The 22,318-nt window shown below is 40.7% G+C and overlaps 2 protein-coding genes across 10 annotated transcripts in view; both read right to left on the bottom strand.

Moving 5' to 3' along the window:
* Positions 1 to 9,477, bottom strand: part of LOC116398183 (echinoderm microtubule-associated protein-like 6) — a 54,052-nt gene extending 44,575 nt beyond the window's left edge. Inside the window, exons 1-2 of the mRNA XM_031874268.1 lie at positions 7,499 to 9,477; positions 6,875 to 7,149 (exon numbers count right to left, since the gene is read on the bottom strand). Of these exons, the coding sequence (XP_031730128.1) occupies positions 6,875 to 7,071 (197 nt within the window). The 5' untranslated portion in view covers positions 7,072 to 7,149; positions 7,499 to 9,477. The remainder of the gene's footprint in view (positions 1 to 6,874; positions 7,150 to 7,498) is intronic.
* A 2,324-nt stretch (positions 9,478 to 11,801) lies between these two features.
* The window catches only part of LOC116398912 (reticulon-4), a 24,959-nt gene continuing 14,442 nt past the window's right edge, over positions 11,802 to 22,318 (bottom strand). For 5 of the 9 annotated variants that reach the window (XM_031875670.1, XM_031875695.1, XM_031875686.1 and 2 more), the window contains 6 exons: positions 16,521 to 16,728; positions 15,835 to 15,973; positions 13,999 to 14,068; positions 13,745 to 13,791; positions 13,282 to 13,340; positions 11,802 to 12,927 (listed from right to left, as the gene is read on the bottom strand). In XM_031875670.1, the coding sequence (XP_031731530.1) occupies positions 12,885 to 12,927; positions 13,282 to 13,340; positions 13,745 to 13,791; positions 13,999 to 14,068; positions 15,835 to 15,973; positions 16,521 to 16,728 (566 nt within the window). In that variant the 3' untranslated portion in view covers positions 11,802 to 12,884. Of the gene's footprint in view, positions 12,928 to 13,281; positions 13,341 to 13,744; positions 13,792 to 13,998; positions 14,069 to 15,834; positions 15,974 to 16,520; positions 16,729 to 18,860; positions 18,885 to 20,146; positions 22,301 to 22,318 lie in introns of those variants that run through there. The other 4 variants (XM_031875662.1, XM_031875680.1, XM_031875717.1 and 1 more) reach the window with 3 other exon arrangements.

The following is a 22,318-nucleotide window of genomic DNA, read 5'->3' as shown; positions in this document are numbered from 1 at the left end:
TCCTTCAGTCACAGTTCATCCTCATCTTTTGCTTTAAATGTGAGTCAGTGACATGAATGTAACTCGTCTGTGTGTGCATTTTGATGACATTCAGATGTGGTCACTCACAGTAAAACAGAATTAATTGTGTTTTTAAAAGATAAAACAGAGGGTAACATTTTAAAATGAGAGTGTGAAGAAGTCGACAACTAAAAACAGTCGGTGCCGCGGCCGGTCGTTGAATACGAGTGGATAAAATCATTTGAGTGATTATTTCTAATGTGATGTGGGAATTGATTAAATTGTTTTGTAAATGCACAGAAAAGGTGTCTTGAGCCATAATTAATATTAAGTAGTAGTTATGGGGTTCAGTTCATTGGTGATGGCTTACGTCTTTAAGAGTTATGTCTTGGCAAAAAAGCACATAGTGAAGTTTGTATTTGATGAAATGCTATTAATTCCATCTTTCATAAAATAATATATACGTGGAAACAAATACTGAAAGAAATACTGAACCGGCTCAGTAGACTTGAGGAAAATTTTACTTTGGTTTTGACTCTCAACTGAAATATCTAAAGATGAAAACGAGTAAAGTGAAGTCGATGTGAACTTGAGTGAGCTGCACAGACCTGAACTGGAGCTGTGAGCTCTTCGCAGCAGCATCCAGTCTGCGATAATAATCGCTGGTATTCAGCAGCAGCCCGATGCACAAAAGGCAGATCGCCCCCCGGGAGGCCTCAGCCATGAAAGAGCCAAAGAAAGAAAGAAAAAAAAAGACAGTCCCACTCTCTCTCCCTTTCAGAAAAACTCAACATGGATTTAATGCTTCAACATGGAGCCTGCAATTACTGAAGCAATCCATCAGGCAGGCAGAGAGACAGGAGTGAGTGCAGTTATGTTTCTGAGCTTTCAACACAAGGAGCTGCAGAGAAGAAAGAAAAACTCAACATCCAGTATAAATATCACATGAATTATTTAAGATTCACATTCTCTATGCTTCATGAACTGTAACTCACCAACACAGGCGATAGAAAGTTGATATTGTCAATGGTTTAAGTTCATGCTTGTGAAGAATCGTCGTAAAACATGAGTTCAATCGTGTTATTCAAATACAAATAGCCAAGCATAAGTTGTCTACTAGTGACCACTCGTGTTACCTTCTCATGTTGAGGTGGAACTTGTCAGTACTTCACAAGAAATACAGAAAAAGTAAAGAAAAAATCTGAGAAAAACATGAACCTGCTTTTAAAAAGGTGAAATGCAGACAATACACATTGAACCTTTAACCTTTGATCATAAAAAAATTGAAATAGGACCATTCTTATAGTTGTTTTAATATAGGAGTTTTGTAGCATTTGCTCTTTATTAGCAGTTTTATGTTAAATTATATTTATTAAATAAAATCCTGACTGTATAAGTAACATTTTGTTAGAATGTCTGTATTTAGAGGCCTTTCATGTGTCTTATTAATAAAAGAATATCACTAGAGATCATCTTGTGATGGGATCACATCAGCCACGACGCCAACCCAGGCGTAATGTGGGCGGCCAATGGCCCCTTCCTCACTTTGTAACGCCCTTACTTTCGGCAAACTTGCTCGGACCACAACCATCTTCAAACTCAACCTTCAGTTTGATCTCAACTATACACCTGTAAAGTCTGATGACTGCATCTTGCACGGTTCTGACAAAATGTGTCCACAGACAGAAAGAGACAGACTTTTAAACTCAAAGAAGTCAAAACCTCCTCTGTGGCAGTTCCCGCTGCAGTAACTGACATCAGGACCACATTTTGACATGCAATAGTGAATTTGTGTTTTAAAAACTGCTGATCTTTTCATTCTCCTGTCACTCTCACTGTAAGTCAGTCTGGGTCACAGCGTTGGCGAAGTGACTAAAATGCAAATGTAATTACTACCTCAGTCGTCTGCAGATTTTCCCCCATCAGCTCCAGTTTGTGGGAGGAGAAGCAGGAGCAGCCGCAGTGCAGCAGACAAACTGAAGTCAGAACTGATGTTTGTGTTCCAGTGATTACAGTTGGAAATCATTAAAACATGCTGCTGTTCTCATTTAACCAGCTCTTTAATCCTTTTTGGTTTTAGTGGTTTACACATATTAGCTGCAAAGGAGAGATGAGGATGACATAAGGAAGTTTAAAGAAGTCTCCGTCACTTATTTCTGATTTCTTTCCTTCTGTTTTTAAATGTTTTCACACTGTAGGCACCAACAACAGAGATACATGTCATCCATAATCACGGGTTTTACAATAAACCATAATGACTACACTCCAGATTTGTTGATCACAATAGGCTTACAAATGGTTAACAAAAGAAAACTGTTTCATTGTAAATATAGAGAGATAACATGATCCAAACATGTGAATCATAATCTTTGTATCTCTGGAACACGTGTTCTCAGGTGGAACCGTGAAGTCTGTCCATAACACATCTTTTCCGAGTCATTAAAGACTGTGGACCCTCATTGGGTCCAGAAACGTATCAAAAGCAATGCAGCAGAACCACAAACATCATCTTTGTAATTCCACACATTCTTCTTTCTTGTCAGAAACTGGTGCCAACAATACCCACAATGCAACTACTGATAGTTGGGTGGCAGATTGTGGTGTGAAGTTCTAGTAGAAAATGAGCAGCGGGGAACCGAGGTCGGGTAAACTCAACTTCAGATATATTTCACTTTTCAAACTTGTATTCTTCAGACCCACATGACGCTGACTCAAGTGACATCACTTGAGGATATTCATCAGACTTCACACCGCTCCCTCACTAAAGGCTTTATAGTACATTTAAAACATGTAGAACTCCCCAACTTCTCTCGATCAAAGTGCCAGAGCAGCTCTGGACTACTCCCAGCGAGTCATGGTCTGTGATTATCAAAACTAGAACAATACACTGAACTTTTTTTGAGCCTGAAACTAGAAACCAGAACTCCTCTCCATCCTTTCGGAGCGTAATGGTTTCCACTGTAACAGCACCGGCTGCGGTGTCAGTATTGATGAAAAGGCCAATGCATCAGACTGGACCAGGGACACAGTGACATTTCCTGCAGCCAGCAAATCCTGCTCTCTGGGTCTGTTCATGCTTTGTGTCTTAATTACTGAAGAGCAGATACACGTCTGAACGACGGCACAGAGGAGAGTCTAAGATATGTCACGACGGCTTCATGTTGTGAACACTGTGTTCAAGGAAGGTTTATTTCTACTGTCTCTAACACTCACTGATTAACATGTACATCTTCTGTTTAATGTGTACAAGAGGTGGAATGTAACCAGGTACAAGTATTCGTAAGATCTAGCATGAGTACAATAATCTAATGATATAATATTATAACAGTGATTATACTTACATACTTTTACTGAAGGAACATTTTCAATGCAGCACTTTTAACAGAATCTTTGTAGAGTGTGGTATTAGCACTTTTACTTAAGTAGAGGACCTGAATACTTCCTTCACTATTGTTGTGTACACATACAGAAATGTGAAAATAAGAATGTGGGATTATAGGAGACGTTCATCTTCTGTACGTTTGTAGTCTTTAGTGATTTCATGGCGTCGATGACGTGAAACACAAAAGATACTGAACACACTGATCTGCAGATAAAAACCTTTCGAACCTATAGAGTGTTTGATACTAAAAATACAGACCGTCTTTACAGTCATCGAATTCCTCTTTATAACAGGAACTTGTGCAGAAACGTTTTAAATTATGTCAGAACGGTTGCAGTGACATCGAGGCAACTCACCATACAGCACGCTGTAGTAATGGATGTGAGCCTGCAGTCAGCTGTGAGCTGTGATCATTTGGCACAAACACAAATCTAACACTCCTATCAGAGAGCATGGCCCGGCTGAGGCTGCATCCAGCTTTTCAATTAGTGTGACACACACACACACACACACACACACACACACACACACACGTACAGAGACACAGTACCACAGGCAGCAGCTGACTGGCCTTCTGAATAAACTGTCCAAACACGCCTGCTGCTCTGATGACTCATAGGCTGTTTAGTGTCGATGAATACACCAGGTGTGTGTGTGTGTGTGTGTGTGTGTGTGTGTGTGTGTGTGTGTTGGGATGAATGAGCGACCTCGCTGATTCATCTTCCTCCTTCAGTTGCTTTAATTTGCTCTCATCAACAGAGAAAATCCCTTCTGCTGCATCTCCTTAATCATCAGCTCAACGTGTAAAAGCAAACAAACATTCCACGTCCAGAAATGCTGCAGGTATCAAAACACAACCAACGACCCCGTCTCCTAAAAATTATGTTTATTTGCAACTGATGTGCAACAGCGAGCACGCTGTGGAAGAATCTTAATGCACTTAATGAAAGTCCTCTTTACAAATAGATGTTGTTTTGTATGAAGGGTTTGTTTTGTATATGGAGAATAAAAAAACGCTGTACAGCGCTGACAAATCACAGTTTGACTCCAGACAAAATCCAGATAAAAGGCTCCATAGAGCTGCAGAGATGGTGATTATTCTTTATGTGTTCAACACACAGACTGTATTAAAGATGGACGACATGACAGCTACCCAAAAGTGAAGCCAAAACATCTCAGTCTCCCTCTGCTGGCTAGCTGCTGTATACGTTATAAATCCCGCCCCCTCCATGTTAGCAGATAGGACATGAGTCAAACTACCAACAAGAATCAAAGACGAAATTGCGAAGCTGGAGGCATATATAGAGTCTGTGTAATAGAACATGTGTATATATATTCATAAAGATAGTGTGGTTAGCTGTCGGGCCTTTTTAGCCAAACAGCTATCGTGGTGCTAACGTAGCAGCTAGGTGGCTAACAAGCTGTGGCCCTGCTTGGTTCAGGCGGTTGGTCAAAATCTAAAAACCTCAACATGGCCGCTCCTGTATCCAGTATATTTTGATTTGAAAGTGGGAGGAAGGTGAGACGCTTCGTCCATCTTCAATATAATATAATCTGTTCAACACTATGAGAGACACCTGTCACAGTCCGTCCTGACCGTGAAAACGGACTCTCCATTATATAATTGCCAGATAATCCCAGATTAAAGGTTTTGGGTGTTTGTGAACAAATGTTCAATTGGCTCATTCAGATCCACAAACTGTGTTCTGTCCTTTAAAGGAGTTCTCCAGGATGTTTGGATACGTGGTTCCTCTTTGTAATGTTTTCCTCTCTGTGTGAAGTTTTATGAAGTTTGCCATCATATCTTTACAGAAAACTATAATATCTATAATCATATCACTGTGGTGAGATATTGCACAGACTTGCACCAAATGTGTAATAAAATTTTGGCTTCTGAACTTTACTTTGTTCTTTTCCTCCTGCTCGGTTTATTCATTTAAGACGAGAACGACGCCGTTCATCACCTGAAACTGCATCTGGTTCCTCTAACAGGATCACAGCTGTGCAGCTCGTTAGGAGTTCATCTCAGGTCTCGTTTTATTAGATTCAGAAACAGCATGAAATTAATCAGCAGTTATCATTTAATATGTTATTATACACAGACTGGGGTGTGTCATGAGTAGAAATAAGAAATATCTCTGTTGTGTTTACTGTGTTGCCTTCAAATCACGTGGGACCTCTCAGAACTAAGAGTAGAAAATGCACGGATGAAGAAACAAAGAGGGAAACATGAAAGATTCAGATTTAAAATGTGTCTTCACCTGTAGCTCATATGTTTCTATTTTAATGTGAAAGTTGCATAACTAATTGAGAAATTATTTTGTTTTTTCTGATGTAGCAGTATGTATTTCTATGTAGGCTATTAAAACCATTACATATCACATATAAAGGACTCACTAATGTAAGCGTCTTACATGTTGTATGACAGACGAGGCTCGTGGGGAACAAGACAACCATCATCTGCTCCTGAGCTCTTTCAGCACCGCTGATAGATGAACTGAAACAAGCACTGCCAGCTGGTCTGAATGGAAACATCTTAAATATCAATATTTCCTTCATTACATAAATCCACTTATTTCCGCCAGTCATCTCAAGACCTTAAAAAACCCACAATAAATCATCACCCAAAACCTTAAAAAGATGTTTTCTGGCACAGTAAAGACCTGTTTCTGTTTAGATTTTAGCTTCTGTCAAACAGAATTGTGTGGGAGGAATAAACCCCCGCCAGGATTTCTAAGAAACATCGCCACACAAAAGACAAAGAGCGAAACGTCCAGATGAGTAAGAGAAGTTGAAGAGTCGCCGTGAGACAAAATCTCAGAGAAGGAAGGTGAAACAGTCATGACTGAAGATTTCATTCAGCAGAGTTTGTCCCTCCAGTCAAGTCCACCATGTTGTATAAAACATTTAGGCATTTTCTTACAGCCCACATACAACGAACCACAAATATTCACCAACTCTAACATTATTTAGATGAGCTTCACATGAAAATGTAACACAAAGAGGGAGTTTTGTAGTAAAAAATCCCTCTTTGTGGACTTGTTTTCTGTGAACAGAATCAGAATCAGAACCGTTTATTGCCAAGGAAGTTTGCACCTACAAGGAATTTGTCGTGGCGGGTGGTGCGTAACATTTAACAATAAACAATAACATTAAACTATCAACAACAATCAACACAGATTGCACTGCAGCTCCATGCACCACATTCAGACATCTGCCAAATTCTATGATATTGGAACTTGACATATTCCTGCTCCCCAGAGGATGAACCCGCAAGATTTTAATGATCCATGACCTTTTTGACGAAAATGCAGGTGTTTGGGAAGAATATTGAACACATGACTGAATGCACGAGACTTGGATAATGTATGGCACGAGTTGCGTGAGAGTTTGTAAACAAATTTTTAATGTAGGCTATAAATAAATATATATATATCTTATGTTATAAACTGACTTTTACAGATCCAGGTGTGGCAGCACAGTCTTTCTTACCTGATGATGTCATCGTTGTGTCCCAGGTAAAACCTCTGGCTGTGCTCTCTAGTGTTGTAAACCACGCCCACCCCGGCCACGAAGTACACCAGCTCCTTCCCGGCGGTGTAGTACAGGTTATTCCGGCACTGGTGGCCCCGGTACCCGTAGACCCAGTCCAGTCTGAGCCGGCAGCCCGGGGCGCTCCGGTCCGACATCCTCGCTCATCTGACGGGACACCGCTGCTGCTGCTGCTGCTGCTGGTTCAATCCGACTTCTTCCTCTGGTTTAAGATCCTTCAGACCACATCATGTGCACACATCATCAGTACCAGAAATCTGAGATCTGATCGTAATTAAACAGATCGAGGAACAAGGAGACTGAATAACTGATATACAGTTCCTCCATGTCCCTCTGATGCTTAATAATCAGTTTACAATGACACCTATTAATGTAATGTTATCTTAACTCTGTATCAGGCTATATAATATTCTGTATGGTGAAATAAAATAACTTTAATCCTAACTTGTACAGTTGTGGCTCCTTACACAATATTCTTAATGTCTGTGATGGCAAATATAGTTTATACAGAAACATAGTTATTGTGTGTATCTGGTGGTATTTTAGAGTTAATTCAGTACTCACGGGTCATTTTCCACTTCTGATCAGATCTCTGTGTGTCCATAGTTCTGCATCCGGCAGCAGGTGAATTAAATAGCTCAGAAAAAGCAGGCAGCTCAGAGCTCTTTACTCTCAATCAGCCATCATCATCATCATCTTCATCCTCAGGTGTGCCGGATGGATGATAGTCCTGCAGAGAGTTTCTGATGCACTTAATAGTATTTTTTTATCTCCTGTGGTTTGAGTGCAATTTCCATTAATATTTCCAAAGGGACTGACAGTGTTGTTATTGCGCTGTAAATTATAAACCGTGACGTTATAACGACCCCATCGTGACTTATGGTATTTAATAGCTACAGTTGAGTAATGAGGCGAACTTTGTTGTGTTTAATACTCTAGTTTTTACTCTCATATCGGCTAAAGGAGCAGTCTGAGTAGAGGATTTTCTTTTACTTTTCAAAAAGGAAATAAAAGAAGAGAACAGACAGCAATAGAGAACATATCCTAACGGGTTTGGGAAGTTCTGTCCGAGAAAATAAAATAAAAAGACAAAAAAACAGCACAATTGATGGAGGATTCTGCTCCTGTAAAATATAATCCCTCCTCACACTAATCCTCGACCTCAGTACCAGCCATGGTTACTACAGCACGGGTTTGTTTTTTTATTATTACTCCTGTATCCCCCGGTTGTTCACATCATCCCTCCGCGGATTTACGCGCAGCGCGCAAAGGTGGAGGAGGTTTCGCTGGAGGAGAAAACGTGCGGAAGCTCACAATCCCATTCACAAATCTGTCCGCGAGTAAAAAAAAAAAATCCACCTGAGTCAGGAGGAGGACAGGGTGTGTAGCCTCATAATCTCAGAAAATTAAAAGAAACGGATTATTTCCACTGTGAAATGATCGGGCCGTTCCGGAGAGAGACGCGGAGAAGAGAGGCTGAAATAAGGGGTTGCATCACCGCAGGTGAGACAACTTCAGCGGGCAGAGGAGGGGAGAAGCCCTGGGTTCACACCGCAGCATACCGGCCGGATGACGGGAGAGGAAAGTCCTGATTCCCTGCAGGAGGAGAGCATTCTCCCGCTGCAAACTGAGTCCCTCCACCCACAGACAGACAGACAGACAGACAGACAGACAGACAGGTGACCAGACAGACAGACTCAGCTGATCAGTGAACCGGACTCCAGACGCCTGATGGAGACCCTCCCAGACCACCGAGTCTCATCTCAGTGATGTTTTCTCGCTCGTTTTTCGGACTGACGAGCAGAAGCATCAAGTTAACACATAGCAGGTTATTACAGCGCATTTCCGGTCAATAAACATACAAAATAAAAGGCATTTGAGTCCGGGGCATGTAGTGCTGCACAAGAAAAAAGACTATATAGACATTTTACGTGTCATTGTACACTTGTCCAATAAATAATATGACAGATTAAAAAAAAGAAGAATGAAGGACTTTTGGATTTTTCATTGTTGTTGTCCGTTGGCACTTTTACTTTGGTAAATGTTTTGAGTACTTCCACCACTGAGAGTGTGTGTTAGTTTCTCAACACACTGGAATATTATTAATTTCGTTTGGAGCTCATTATTATTGTTATTGTAACACGTACCAGCCTGCTGTAAAAATTCCAGATTTTATTTTGAAGGTTAAATCTCTAAACATCCGGTCTTATTGTGGGGGACTTGTCACGCGCCTGTCGCAGCTCGGACTCGGGAGGTAACCATGACGCACAGAGAGAAAACACCCGGCTCCGCTGGAGAAGACGCACGGCCGCAAAGGATGCTGGGACTTTGTGTTTTTTCAGCTCATCGTCGTTTCTTATCAGTGAGAATTTAAAAACTGCAAATACCAGCAGCAGTGATGGAGGCGCTGTCTGTGGTGCTGAACGGGGGAGAAACCGTAGGAGAGAAAGTTAATTTTAGTTATATAAAACATTTAATTACAAGTAAACGTTTTGTTACATTAAAAACGCAAACAACAACATGAAAATACACAGAAAGTAATGTAATAATAATAAATGAAATACAAGAAAAATGTAAGAAAAGAATCAAAGGAGCAAAAAAAAAAAAATGACAAAACTCTTTTTTTTTGTTTAACGCAAAAAACAACAATTAAAGCAATACAAGCTTCTTTTATCAGAAGTGTGAGGGGAAAAACATGTTATATGTTGTTATAGTTATAGATGTAGCTGTGAGCCCTAGACCTTCAGGGGGGTCAGAGAATATAACTACATAAAATAAGAGCTATAATATAGCTGCAAGCAGCATCCAAACATGAATTATTAACTTTTTAGTGCATCCGAGAGAAATGCAAAGAAGAGATATTTTCAGAAACACTACGGCCGTCTCCCTCTTTTCTGAAAAGCCAACCAAACACCATAAAATCACTAAATATGAATTTAGTTCTCATCTCGGAGACATCAATAATACAGCTAAAAACACTCAAATTATTATTTTCTATCACCAACATTGCAAAAACATTTGTAACGGGGTTCTACTCTAACACTGGTGACTGAAGTGGAAAATAATTACAAGAAGATCATCTGAGTTTCATTAAAATAGACCACATGGGATCGACTGTGTGGGCTGAGTCAGGCTCATTTGTTTTTATGTTTACCTCAGATGTAATAATTGTACCCAACAGAGCAACAAACCTGTAAGACTCCCCGAGGGGATTCAATAACAGGAACTCTGAGCAACGCAATAAGATCAGCTCCATCATAGCAAAACATTAACAAAAAATGATTTGTGTGTGATTTAGATTTGACCTCTTCTCATCAAACCAGCGTAGATGTGTTCTCTGTTTAACTTTGTTTACCTGAGGTTCTCAGTTGGACAAAAGCCAGACAGAACTACTCTAATAAGTAGATTTTTTTAAAATCAAACACTGGAGTCCAATGTTCTTTATTTGAAATGTTACATGACTCAGTTGTGAATGGAAAGGAATGCTGTGAGATGGTGCGTCTGGGACTAGTAGTAAAATCTCACATTTGGATTGGTTGAGTAGTTTCTGTGCCAGAAGCTAAAAACATCTGGGGGAAAAGGTTGTGATGTTCTGGAGAAGACTCCTGTGACATTTCTATGGATTTGTATGAGCGCAGTGTGTGAATAAAGTTTGACTCACGTTCTCTTTGTAGATTTTTGTGGAGCTCAAATGATTTACTGAACCTCCTCTGAGATCCTCTGGTCCTGTTGCACCATCTTGAGGCCAAAGCATCAAAATACACTGAACTGTAAACAGATCTGAGTTATTTAATTAAGGTGCGGTGCGGCCCCACTGTGGGTATCTGTGGGTTTACTGTGGGCCGGGGCAAACCTTAACGAGGCCCTTGTGGGTTAGCCCTGCAGGGCCCCCTGGGTGGATTATCTGTCGGCAGCCCACATGGATATATGAAGACAACTGGATACAGCGTCTGTTTTTATGAGAGTTGCTCAACGGCTCATGAAGCTAGAAAAATTTTGACGTCCAAGTAGAGGATTCAGATGAAAATACCCGGATCTTCTGCATTATGGGGCCCACAGAGCATGAGTACCGGTTCCTTTGGCCCCGGTCCAGCATCGTCCTCATTAACGGAGGAAGGAAAATAACTTCAGCTATTTGTGCATTTTACAACTAAAGGAGGACTATTCATGTGTTCATACTGGGAGGTTGATTTTACCTTCAAACTAAATATCCTCAGGGAAAAGTATTTGGCCCCCATGGCATCAGTTATTATATTGCTCGTTTCTTATGCCTTTGCAATACATGTAAAAAAAAACAACAAAAAAAACTAATTAAAGTTGTGTGAACAAGAACATAATGAAACATTTCAGCTCATTATAAAGGGTTCTGTGGCTCCTGGTTGGTGGGAGGTGAAATTAAGTGAAATTTCCATTCCTATATTTTTACTGTATATATAATATAATATAATATATATATAATATATATATATATAATATATATATATATATAATATATATATATATCTTAGTTATGAGGTAGTGATTGTTTTTCATCATCTTAACTTCACTGAGAAGTATTAAAAATGTTAATATAGGATTTTTGGGGACATTATTCTACTGGCAAACAATACAAATCCTACAAATGTTAAGCCATCTATTTACTTTTAATAAGTATATAATCTAGGCTACCTACTTCATGTCCTTCATATAGAAGGTCTGTATCACAGCTTATATATCACATCTTTGTCATATTCATAACTTTGAAGGTAACATTTCTGTCATTCGTCTTTATTTGTTTCCGTGTTTTCTTCTCCTGGTGGAAATGGGCTGAAGCTAACAGGAGCTAACTGGAGTTAGCCAAGTTGACGGACAGACGAGGAGGCGGGTCTTTCTTCGTCTAGAAGCTTTATTGATAATTGTTTACATCTCACAATGCATTCCACAAACACGGCTCCCAGATGGAAGCTTTTTATCGTCACAATTGAAGTATGAAGTTTATCATTCACAATTATACTTGCATAACAAAGAAATGCTCCAAGGTTTCCCAAAGTCACATCAAGTTGCAACTTCATTAAGATATTTTGTTCCACAGACAGAATGGTTATTTTTTTTTACTTTTTAAAATCCCATTTCATTTTTTTTTTTTCACTTTTTAAATATTCAAACTGATGTGGATGAATGTAAACGTGTTTCTGCCAGAGACTTTCATTACTAGACAGCTGCAAATGACATGGAAATAACGACTTGTATGTTGTATTCGTCTGGCAAAGGTTTTCTAGCTAGAGTTACTCAGAAGCGATGACGTGTTTTTTTAAAATGGTAGTACACCCCAAACCACCCCACCCCCCCCGCAAAAAAAAAAAAAAAGACGTTCACAAATTCGTCACATCGAGGCAAACGAGCTCCAAGCTTCAGGGACACTGGTGTTTCAGTTAAACAGCTAAATCACAAAATACGTCAACTCAGTAATCATAGCAAAACAAACAGATACAAATGAGGTGCTGCTCGCTCTCTCCAACAGCAGACGAAGGGAAACAAAAACAATCCCCTCGCTTTGAAAAGTGATGGAAGTAAAACACCCAAACTCTACGGAGGGAGCGTCTGACTTCCCACAATGCACTGGGCGAGGAGAGGGAGGGTTAACTCAAGATTAAAATGTGTTTCTGTAAGTTTCAGCAAACTCACAGAAACATTTAAAACTCGACATAAAAGGTGAATCAACGAGCCGCCCTCGGTGTCGTGAACCTTCAACTTCCCCAGAAAACACACAAACAAAAAACAAAAAAGGAATTCTGAACTGGAAAAAAAAAAAAAAAAGTGTTTTTATTATGTTGACAAAGTCAGAAGGGCTGCATCCACGCCAGACCCTTCCTTCAGCCTTTTCTTCATATCCCCTCCCCCCCCTCCTCCCTCCCTCCAACCAGCTTCCCTCTCAGGACTTCCTGAATCCAAACTGCGACTTCTCGTTACTTCACTCTGCTTTGCGTTTCATCCCGGGGACCTTCGCCTGAACCCTGGAGGACGAAGGGAATTTAAAGACAGAAATTAATGAAAATTAATGAGTAAAACCTTTCAAATTAATTTTGCAGGTCCATTTTTAAAATGACAATATAAAGACGGATTAATAAAATGGCATCATTACTCATCAAATGTAATAATTAGTTCTTGATCAGTAGTAAAGTGGTACTGAAATAAAGTTTAGTCTCTTGTAATTTGTAGTTTTGAGTTTAAATGATGTTCTCGTACTTCCATACGACACATTCTCTGTTTTCAGTTTAACACCAGTTGGTTCATTAGAGCCGCTCTCTGGTCGGCTCACTGACCTCAGGAGGCAGATTAAGGAAAGGAAAGAAGGAAACACTACTTACTTCCCAACGATGTCTTTGACCTGGTTGTTGACCAGAGCCACGTAGTGGTCGATCTGAGCCTGAAAACACACGGACGAGAGTTAAAGCATTAAAAGTACGTGTTTCACCAATGTTACAGCAGCAAACGTTTAAATGACACGATGTAATACGTTGAGGAGAAATGTCTCTTTGGTGGAACTGACAACAGACACTGATGTTTTTGTAAGAGGTTGTTATATTTTATTATCTTATGATCTGTATTTTATGTAAAATCCTAATTTGTAACGTAACTAAAGCTGTCAAATAACACATAAGTGTAAAGTAGATCATTATTGACTCAATCACCAGTTTTTGTAACCACACACATGTAAAGCAGGCGCATATTTATATAACTGTAAAATAAAGTTGAATGTAAATGAATCTGGGTCCAGTTGGTCCCTTTAGACTGGTTCTGATCCACGTTGAATCATTAATAAAGACTCACCTGGTGTTTCTCATAGACGATCGGGCAGCTGAACAGTCCGATCAGAGCTGAAGAAGAAGAAGAAGAAGTAGTTATGCGACAGCTGCTTCTCGTTAGTCTGATTTAAAACTACAAACAGACACTGAATCTCTCAGAGAAACTAGAAGACGGATCTGATGTAATTCTTGATTTCACCACCAGAAGGAGCCGAAGTGGGAATAGTTTTAACGTGTGAATCATTAACACAATATGTTGACATGTGACTTGGTCCTCACCCAGAATAAGAATAGTGAGCCCGTTGAACAAGGACCCCACGTAGGTCAGGATCCACATCAACCCAGCGAACTGCAGAGAGGAAACATACATCACTGATTATTATTAAAAGATCACAAACTTCTGTACTTCAGTTAAGTACCTCAAACTGTGTACTTGAGTATTTTTACTTCATGCTACTCAATACTTTTACTCCCCTACACCTCAGAGGAAAATGTTTTACTTTGTACCACATTTATTTTGCAGGTTTAGTTGATTCACAGATTCTGAGTATTGATACAAAATATAATAAACTAATACTGTATTATTATTATGTATTATAGATTAAACTACTGTTATCATAATTCAGTTATACAATAGATATTATTCTGAAATAACTCGAGTACTTTTACTTTTTGTTACTACAAGTATGTTTTAATGCCAATAATGATGATAATGCAGGACTTTAACTTGTATTTCTACTGTGTATTAATGTGTTGTCGTGTTTTTATTAAAGTATAAGATGCGATTACTTCTTCCATCACAGCTCACTCTAACAACGATCGTTTAATGACAGAGAGGGAAACAAAGAGCTCTGAGTCAATACCAGTTAGAGAGAGTCTCCTCTCAGGAATTAACTCAGTTCATTCTCCTCATTAATTAATCATATACATTCATATAAACACTCACAGAGCAAATAAAAAAAAAATTGTTGAGTGAATCAATCTGTGTGAGACGAGTCGTCTGTCTTCACAAAGAGTCCAAAATATTTGACACTGAACAGAAATATCTCAGCGGCCATCTTGTTTTCCGTAATGAACCGTTTAAAACCGGACCAGGATGCAGAAACTCGTCTGGTCTTTGTTTTGTAAACCCTGAAGCTGTGTTAGTATCAATGCTTCCAGTGCTGTAACGTAACGAGACAGTTTCTCTGCTCGTGTTAATGATGAACGTGGAAACAGCCTGGAGCATCCAGAGCCAACATGGCCGCCAGTGTAAAGACCCAACACGGTTTATATTTGTGACATTTCAATGACCTGCTGGTGTAAACTGGTAACAGGACATTAATCAGAGGCAGAAGGATAACAGGAATATCCCAGAATGCATCCAGACACATGTTAGCAATCTGTTCCTGAGGCTCAAGCTTCCTCCTGATGGGATTAAAAGAATCAGACTGTTTTTTACCCTTTAAGGGAAGTTCCTCTGCACAGCGCTGCTCTCAGGTCTGTATTTGGATTGCAGGTTGGAGGGCGCAGCGAGGTGACGACAGGCCTCTGACAGCTGCAGAGCTCTGAAAGCTCATCTGTTACCGACACTGGTCTACAGACGCATTAATCTACTGTAGGTGGTACCGATTGACATGGCTGAGCCTTCATAAAAAACAGGAGGTCTATGTCACGTAGATAAGGGCAAATGACGCTCACCATTTAAGTTAAAGTCTTCCTCGTTAGTGGTTCTCTACATTTCTAAACAAAGGACTCATTCTTCTAAACGATATTTCCTCATTTAGTGTCTTGATAGTGGTGGTCACTCCTAAATCTCATGTAGGTATTAAACACTTAAACATCTTAAAAGACCCCTGAAGCCTCTTCAGTGATTACTGGAAGTCATTGGAGGACGTAGGAGACCCTCAGGCTTCATTATGTTTCTACACCAATATATTCAGGTCATTTAATTCCTCATCATTCTGAGTACTAGTGCAGCGCCTGTTGCTGCTCGCAGCTTTCTCGAGAACCGCTCATGAGCACCCTCACACCTGTTAAGTGTGAAGTCGATCAGAAGAAGTGTCGTCGAGAAACTGCAAAGACAGACGCTCCCTGTGAAGCTACACCCTCAGCGTGAAGCAGAGTCGCCCTCACCTTGATGGAGTCGACCAGGTCCTCGACCAGAAACAGGTGCCTCAGTTCACAGATGGTCTTGTTGAGTTTGGCCAGAGCCAAGTCGCTGTACTTGTGGACCATCTCCTCGGACAGCGCCACCTCCTGGTCCAGGTACTGCCTGAGAGGAGCAGCAGGAGAGCGGGTTAAAGACAGAGCAGAGACCACGATGACGATGAGACTTTAAACGTCAGTGAGAGGAGCGAGAGCTGCATAAACACTGTAGAATGTAGAGAAATCATCTTGTAATGTGACCTCCAAAGATTATGTTAATCTGAGCCAATGTGCTCTAATGTGAATAAACACAGTAAGAAGGTTTTGACGGAGGGAGGATGAAGGACGTAGAACCAGCCGGCTCATTAAAGAGTCCACTGTGTACTCAAAGTGATCCTGTTAAGTATTGTACGGTGGTATTCTGTGTGGTTTAATGTGATGCAGTGGTAAATATAAAATAAAGGACATGTAATGTGATCCAGACACACGTAACCTCAGCAGACAGACCAGAGCGCCTGCAGCACCGACTGATAATCAGGATTAATCAGGTCATTGATCTCTGTGATGAGATCGGCCGAGTTTGATTCCCAATGAAACCAGACTTTAATGCTTCAGTTTACAGTTCAGTTTCAATCTAACCACTGAGTGAGTAAGTCTCTCTCTCTGGTACTCACTTGAATGGGTGCCCCTCATCTGACTTCTGGATGGCCTGCAGGATGCCTTTGTATATCCTGAAGCAGATGGTGACGGAGAGCAGAGCGAGGCCGACGTAGGAGCTGACGCTCACGATGCTGCACAGCGTCAGGGAGAGGAGGAGCAGCAGGGCGGCGCCGAACACCACACCGGTGGTCTTCACATCACGCCAGTAGAGGAGATCCACCACTGCAGGGGGAGGAAGAGGAGGAGGAGGAAGAGGGATGGTTAGTGACAAACATCCAGAGAGACGTGACAGTTTATCTCCTCAAATGAGGCCTGGAGGTTGTGCTGCATGTACGCTGTATTTAATATTGAACTGCAACAAAAAGGAGTCAAAGCACCACATTTCTTATTTTCGTATAATTGAAATCATTAATTTACTGATATTGTGCTGTGATTATGGGTTTAAAATATGCTCTTTATTGTTCCTCATTTATAAGAATAAATGGACATCTGATCGTTGACATGCCCAATAGCTAACTGATTGCGTTAATTCCTGAAAATCTGCACGACCACAGTGGTTTTCCGAGTAAATCAGTACATTTCACACCTCTGTCTAATACGCACGATGAGATCAGAAACCATGAAATTGTCGTAAGAAGTGACAGAGAGACGCCGTTTGGGAGTAAAGATAAAAATCCACGATTCATTTGTTTTGGATCCACAACAAACACAAGACTTATAAAATGTATTAGCATCAAGTTTATGTTCCAAACACTGTTTCTGCCTCCACTCAACAGTTTAAACTAGAATCACATTCTCTTGGTGGGTGGATGTGATGGAGCAACCTTTAAGTTGATGTCCTGAGGTCAGAGGTCACACACTGTCATCCCTTCCCTGCAGCTTCTGACTCACACTTCCTCACGTCTGTGCCTTCTGGACTTTCTTTACACTTTTCACACCTCGATGACTACTTCCCTCTGACGTAACACCAGCTCCGCCGGACACATCGGAGGACATCCGCTTTGACTTGCATGAGCATTATGATTCAGATTTCTGTGGATAAACGTTGAAACTCCACAAACGCTCTTCCCTTCTTTTTGCCAGGTTTTTGATGAAGAACTAAATGGCTGGTCACAAAAGAGAGCTATGAATAACAATAGATCTGTGGACAAAAGCTGCTGTAATATTGGTGGTCAAGATTTTCACAATAAAAGCAGGTAGCGGTTCACAGACCCTGCTGACTGGCCAATCAGTCTCATCTTCCCAATTTTTTTTTGCCGGTCACATTTATAGCGCGCACACACACACACACACGCACACACACACACACACACGCGCTGCAGGGAGCTCCTTCACTCTCTACGGACCCCAAAACCGGTTGGTGGTGGGGGGGATCGAACTGTCCTGGGAGACAGCTGGGCTCATGACCCACGTCCTGCACCGAGCACGCTTATATTTCACCAGGGAATTCCAGGCAGGTCAGTGGACAAGTTTAGCAGTGAAGGAGTCCTGGGTTTCCTGCAGGCTCACAGCTGACACATGCTGTACTTTGTGACTCTGAATGACAAGAGCGCCTCGAACTGCACGCTGGAATCTGACAGTGCAATGTTTCTGCCTCGCTGATTGGAAAATACAGCTAAATAGTATTTAAATGTGAGGTTACAGTTTAAAAAAAAAAATCAAGTACACGATCCACATCACGAAACACAACAGTGCTATGACTTTAGGGACCCGGGGCCGCACACATCCAGAGATAAAGAGGGTTTGCCGATAAGCAAAGCGGCATTAAAATGCAGACTGAGGCTGCAGGTGAGCTGATGTACAGAGAGACAGAAGCAGGTGCTCAGCACTCACCAGACAATGCGTTCGGCAGCCGACCAAAATATTCAGAAGCCAACAAAACGGGCTTAACGGGCTGAGTGGACAAATACAACCGACCGCTCGTTCAACATAAATCAGCCGAATATAAAATGTTTATTCTACCGAGCTTAATTTAAAATGGGATCAACGATATATCATTACAGTCATAACAAAAACGGCTGAATATTCCCAGTTTGCTGCTTCTCAAATATAACAAAATGCTGCTTTTCTATCTGTCTTTAGTATCGATGCGTTCTGGACTGCTGGTCGCATAAGGAAAGTTTTGACGGCTATTTATCACTATTTCCTATCATTTTAAAGGTGCTATTGATAACATTAAGATACTAGATGTTGCACTCGTTCCATTGCATTCACTTCACAACAAGTAGTTGCCAGTTCCGTTAAGGACGCATGTAGAAGTATGCGTCTTTACTTTTAGTATAAAGTACAGTTTAACAGGACTAGAGGAGAAAAGAAAACAGAGATTTGAAGAGTACAAATGTATGTTAGCTCACCCCTTGGTCTTTCTGCACAGTTACCTGATAAATGAGATAAACCAAGAATGGCTCATTACTTGACAGGTTCGAGGTAGAACATTCATCAACACAGAGAAAAACAAACACGTCGGATGTTTCTTTTTGGTGAGAGAGCTGAAATCGAAGCACGCAAAACGACAAACATTTTGCGTTTCTTTGTCACATGTGACAGCAAATTAAATCTCTTTGGTTTTTGGGGGATTTTCCGACAAAACAAGACATTTGAAGATGTCACCGTAGCGTCTGGTGAATTTACGAAGGGCATCGTTATAATAATTTTTGGGAAATTTCACAAGGATAAAAGGTCAGCAGATTAAAACTATAATGAAAATGATTGTTAGTTGCTCCTCTACTTGATAATCAATTATCAAAGTGTCTGTTTTTTTGTTGATGAATCACACTAATAACTTGCAGTAAAACCTACTTTAATGAAACATTCACATCTGCTGCATATGTTAGTATAACCAGCTCCTCCACTTGCCGAACACTCTGCAGTTTCTACCAGAGTCATCTTAAAAAGTGGACGTTTTTTAAAATATCTGTGTTGCTGCTGTTTTAGAAAAGACACCACTGAGAGACTGAGACAGAGAGACACACAGATAGAATAATTTCCACTTGCGGGAATAATAAAGTGTCTGTCTATCTAGATCAGAGGGATTTCCAATAAAGACGACGCCTCTAGGCTCATTTTAAACAACCGCAAAACGTGGTGTCAGTCGTCTCACTCACGGTTATTCAGACACTAATCATTAGAAACATAGGCTGTATTTTCGGGAAGCTTCTTGCTTATTACGCAAAGCGGGGTGTGCATGTGGGCGTTACCAGCTAGCATAGCTAGCACGTTAGCTGGCAGCTAGCTCTCCCCCTAATTATCTAACTGGTCAGTATGCTAACTCTGTTAGCTACGCAGCAGTACGGTGACCGGTAGGTTGACAAGAGAGAACGTTTGTCTGGATGTGAAGACAATGACAGAGTAGCAAGCACGAGGAGGTGGGTGAGGAGCACGAAGAGGGGGAGGTTCCGCGGTTCAAATGTGGCCACCTGGCTACATATGGTAGCAGTAGCGTGCTAGCACCGCCGGAGCCAGGCTAAAAATAGTCCGGTATGACCTCCGCAGACGGCCCGCTATTCGCCTCTCTCTCTCCGGGCTCATCCAGACACGGTGCTCATGCAAATTCTAAACCACCGACATAACTGTACGCAAACGCGGCATGTAAAAGAGGAGATAGCGGGTCGGTAAACAAAAGATTATGAACCAGACCAACCCTGTTTGGCGTCCATCTTAAGCATGCAGCGACACAGCGGCTCCGCCTGAGCTAGAGAGGTGAGAGCGAGAGGAAGAGGAGGGAGGCAGACATGCGCAGCTCGGCCTCTTTTGATGGACGACTGATTACTACACAATTAGGGGTTTTAATATATAACGTTTAGCTCCATGACAAATCCTGAATAGTGAAAATGAAAGAGGAAAATGCCCTGACGCACTTTTGAAGAAAAGGAAAACTATCACATGCAGCATATCTTAAATTTAACTGAAGAGGGTATTTTTTGTATTTTAATCAATGCACAGCAGGTCATCTGAACATTGACTGAAATTTCTAACAATATATGAATAATTGGGCAAAACAAAGCAAAACTTCTGCTTGTTTAACGAGAAACGACAAACTTAGCTTAGTCTGAAAACACGAAATGTCCGAGGAAATTATTAAGAAAACAGACCTGTAAAATACAGCTTTAGTAATAACATACAAAGCCCCTTTTACATTTGATTTCTGAGAAGGAAAACAAATCGAATACCTTCCAGGACTTATGGTTATTTGATTAAAAAAAATTGAAAATAAACAAAAGAAAAACCTCACATTAACTGTTTAGACACGGATTAACATAATCAGGAAACACGAATAAATTCACATTTCATATAGTGACACAGCATGATGATCAAAGTTGAACCAAGTCAGACAGAGGCGTGTTAAAGGCCGCCTGTTATCATGAAGAAATCTGTATCTGTAATAAGGATTATGACAACAGCGGAGGGAGGAGGTGGTGTGTTGCAAAACACCGCTGTAAAAGGACAACCAGCCCCAGAAAGGCCAAGCAGAGTAGATCAAAGTTAGGAATTCTAATCAAACACACTGGAGGGAAAGAAAAAGAGACTGTGCATCAGTTAAAAACCCATGTAAGGAACGGCCAGCTGTCCAGTAACACCAGGTGGTAGAGCCACTGGCTCCAAAACAAAGAACGAGGATTTAAAAACCAGGCCTGATTATAGGTGAATATAACATATGCGTTTTATATATTACAGTCTTTAATATCACGGTGGACTGAAGGCTTGAATCTTTGGACTCAAAACAATCATTCTGAGCTTTTATGGGGCTTTGAAGTTATCATTCAATACTTAACATATATTGTAGATAATTAACACAACTGTGCTCGGTCCAAAGTCCTGTATTTTGGTGCCAAAGCTGTGTTTTGATTGTTAAAACCGTTGAAGGCTGCAGGAGCTGAGGGAGACGTTCAAACATTCAGAAACCTGCGAAACTGGAACAAGTCTCACCTGCAGGTTCACGCTTTACATATGTGAGCAGGAAGCCGTGCGACCAGTTACTCAAACAAACTGTTATGAAGTCATTAGTTCCCCTCAATGATGCAATGTTGAAGCATCACCTTCAGAATAAAATCAGACACACATACATCTGTTTTGACACATTGTTTTTGACCATGTCTTGTTTGCTCTATGCTGCTGTAATCCTGTACATTTCCCCGCTGTGGGACTAATAAAGGATTATTTTATCACATTCTCCATCGCTGTGTTGCAGATTACAGATGGAGGATCACTCTGATGGATGTGATATAATCTAGATTTATTGCTTTAAATATTCAGTTTACTGTAATGTAATTAGTAATCAGGTAAAGCAGATCATCCACAGAAGCTGGAAACATGAAATATTTCACAATTTTGCTTAAAAATAATTGCTGATTAACTTTCTTAATCCACTAATCAATTCACTGACAATGTTAAAAAAAAAACACATTGGATTTGTACTTAATGGAATAAAACATGGTCCTTTATAGTCTTCTTTAGGCAAAGAAGGCGACTAAAAACTGCTATAATCTCGAAGGATTGTTGAGTTCTGACAGTTGACTCATCGGTTTGGTCTTTTCCTTCCCTCATGAACACATCACAATGACTTCAGGAGGAAGGTGATGAGTCATTGTTGGTAATAAATAATCTTCCTTTTTCCTGACGACAGACACGGTTGAACTTGTGACATAAAGCTTGATTATTTCACTGCTATTGCAACGACAGTTTATTACCAACACACACTCACACACTGAAAAGTGCTTCTTCACTGTAGTCCTTGTGGTGTCGCACAAACCCTCCTGACAGAAACACACCAGCTTCTTTCAGCCGAGCAGCGGACACGTCGTGGTCTTCGCTC

The sequence above is a fragment of the Anarrhichthys ocellatus genome, unplaced genomic scaffold (assembly GCF_004355925.1).
Source record: "Anarrhichthys ocellatus isolate YVR2014 unplaced genomic scaffold, GSC_Weel_1.0 scaffold3, whole genome shotgun sequence".
Classification (NCBI taxonomy): domain Eukaryota; kingdom Metazoa; phylum Chordata; class Actinopteri; order Perciformes; family Anarhichadidae; genus Anarrhichthys; species Anarrhichthys ocellatus.
The sequence above is the reverse complement of the archived record's forward strand: the minus strand, read 5'-3'. Positions and strand labels throughout refer to the sequence as shown.